The 2,129-nt window shown below is 43.2% G+C and overlaps 1 protein-coding gene across 1 annotated transcript in view; it reads right to left on the bottom strand.

Moving 5' to 3' along the window:
• The window catches only part of LOC101850595 (ATP-binding cassette sub-family A member 3), a gene marked incomplete in the record, with an annotated part of 60,726 nt that overhangs the window by 54,862 nt on the left and 3,735 nt on the right, over nucleotides 1-2,129 (bottom strand). The window contains 2 exon segments of the mRNA XM_035972104.1: nucleotides 827-912; nucleotides 2,013-2,116. Of these exon segments, the coding sequence (XP_035827997.1) occupies nucleotides 827-912; nucleotides 2,013-2,116 (190 nt within the window).

The following is a 2,129-nucleotide window of genomic DNA, read 5'->3' as shown; positions in this document are numbered from 1 at the left end:
CCCGCCCTCTCTGTCTCTTTCTCTGTCTCTTTTTCTGTCTGTCTCTCTCGTTCACTTGCTCTCTCACTCTCTTACACACTCTCCTTCCCTCTTTCCGAAGTCATCTCTTTCTACCTTTCTCTGTCGATCGTTCCAACTCCCGTTTTCCAACCTGAGTGTCGTTCTCTCTCGTATCCCTGTCTATCTCTCCTCCCCTCTCTCTCTCCACCTGTTCAATGTGCGAACACAGGACAAACAAGGTGAGCATGAAAAAGACAGAAACAACGAAAAACGTGAATACATGCACATGCAGACACACACACACACACACATATAAATATTCATTGGAAGGACAAAGGAAATTATGACGTCATTCTGACATAAACCATGACGGAGCCTCTATGCTAATTTTAGTAGAGGTTTTACGGCACTCGCAACTGCATAAGGTCATATGAGCGCCAAGGGGTGGATGTCAACAGAGAAGTCCTTACAGAGAATCAGGCTTTCTCTGCTCACCTCTCTAGCTAAAAACAGCACAAAGTCTGCTTCGACTATCAAGGCACGCTGAAAATAGCGGGTCACAAGAAAGTGACAAACATACACAAAAAGTAGAGGAAAAAGACGATAGTAAGGATGAGGAAAGAAAAAGCAGCAGTTCCACCATGGAGACATCACAAGATCAGAACTGTACAACAGTGATGACGTCACAAGATCAGAGCTGTACAACAGTGATGACGTCACAAGATCAGAGCTGTACAACAGTGATGACGTCACAAGATCAGAGTTGTACAACAGTGATGACGTCACAAGATCAGAGCTGTACAACACTGATGATGTCACAACACACCTCCAAACACAGGTCCAGAGAGTACGGCTTCGCATCAAACGCCTCTAACAGTTGCTCATGTGTGCTAAAGCCTGTGTAGCTGATATCTGAAAGAAAATCATCATCATCATTATCATCATCATCATCATCATCATCACCATCATCATCATCATCATCATCATCATCACCACTATCATCATCATCATCACCACCACCATCATCATCATCATCATCAGCATCATCATCATTAGCATCATCATCACAACCATCATCACCACCACCACTGTTGAACCATCTTCCCCATCATAATCAACATCTTTGAAAACTGTGTTCCAAAAATATGAGAGAAAGCAAAGCAAAGAAAGAAACAGAAAAAGGAATGAATGAATGAATGAATGAATGAATGAATGAATGAATGAATGAATGAATGAATGAATGAATGAATGAATGAATGAATTAAACAGTGAAGAAAAGTTACGAATACGGTACAATAAAGACCTCCGAAGAACTATCATCCAATGTAAGGTAAAGAGTCCAGTATTTTCCACATTTCAAACTGGTCCCACAGCTCAGTGTCCAATGTCAAAGTGTTTCTGTTATTGTTATATGACTGACTCTCGTGGCCTAACGGTTGCAGAGTTCGCCTCTGATTCAACGAGTCACGGGTTCGAAACCTGACAGCGACGGGAAATTTTCTTCTCTAAAAATTAAAAATATATCCTTTCACCTCCGTTCCTGCTCTCTAACCATGTTCTGTCGTCTGCTTTCGTCTCCACTTTCTGCCCCTTCCCCCCTTCCCCTTTGCCCCCTCCTCACGGCTCCTGACTTTCCTGCAGTCTTTCTACTGCTACTCCTTGGCTCCTTATTGCTGTCTTTCAGCCACACAAATTTACCACTTGGCTCAGTCCTTCCGAAGATGGGCGTTGAACTCGGAAGTCCAGCCTCTTAAATAACCTTATAGTGCTGAAAGGGGCGTTAAACCTATACAATTTCAAACAGGGAAGGCGGACGTCAACTTACCTCTTCGATTTAGTAAGATTTTTAAGGCACTTGCAACACAATAAGGTCATATAAGTGCCAAAGACTAGAGGTGTTACAAGAGAGTAACAAACATAAAAAAGAAGGAGAGAAGATCAGGACGATAAATGTTTGATAGGAAAGAAGGAGCAAACCAAACCAGAGCTCCCGTCAACCACCCACAACTTACTTCTGCTGTAAAGTTTATGAAAAATGCCGTTCATCCTGGACATGACGTCATCCGTGGCGCGAGATGTGGGCAGGTAGAAGATGGTTGGATCTGTGTGTCGCCAGCTGACGGGTGGGG

Source organism: Aplysia californica, unplaced genomic scaffold (assembly GCF_000002075.1).
Source record: "Aplysia californica isolate F4 #8 unplaced genomic scaffold, AplCal3.0 scaffold00578, whole genome shotgun sequence".
Classification (NCBI taxonomy): Eukaryota; Metazoa; Mollusca; class Gastropoda; order Aplysiida; family Aplysiidae; genus Aplysia; species Aplysia californica.
This window is presented reverse-complemented; position numbering and strand designations above follow the sequence as displayed.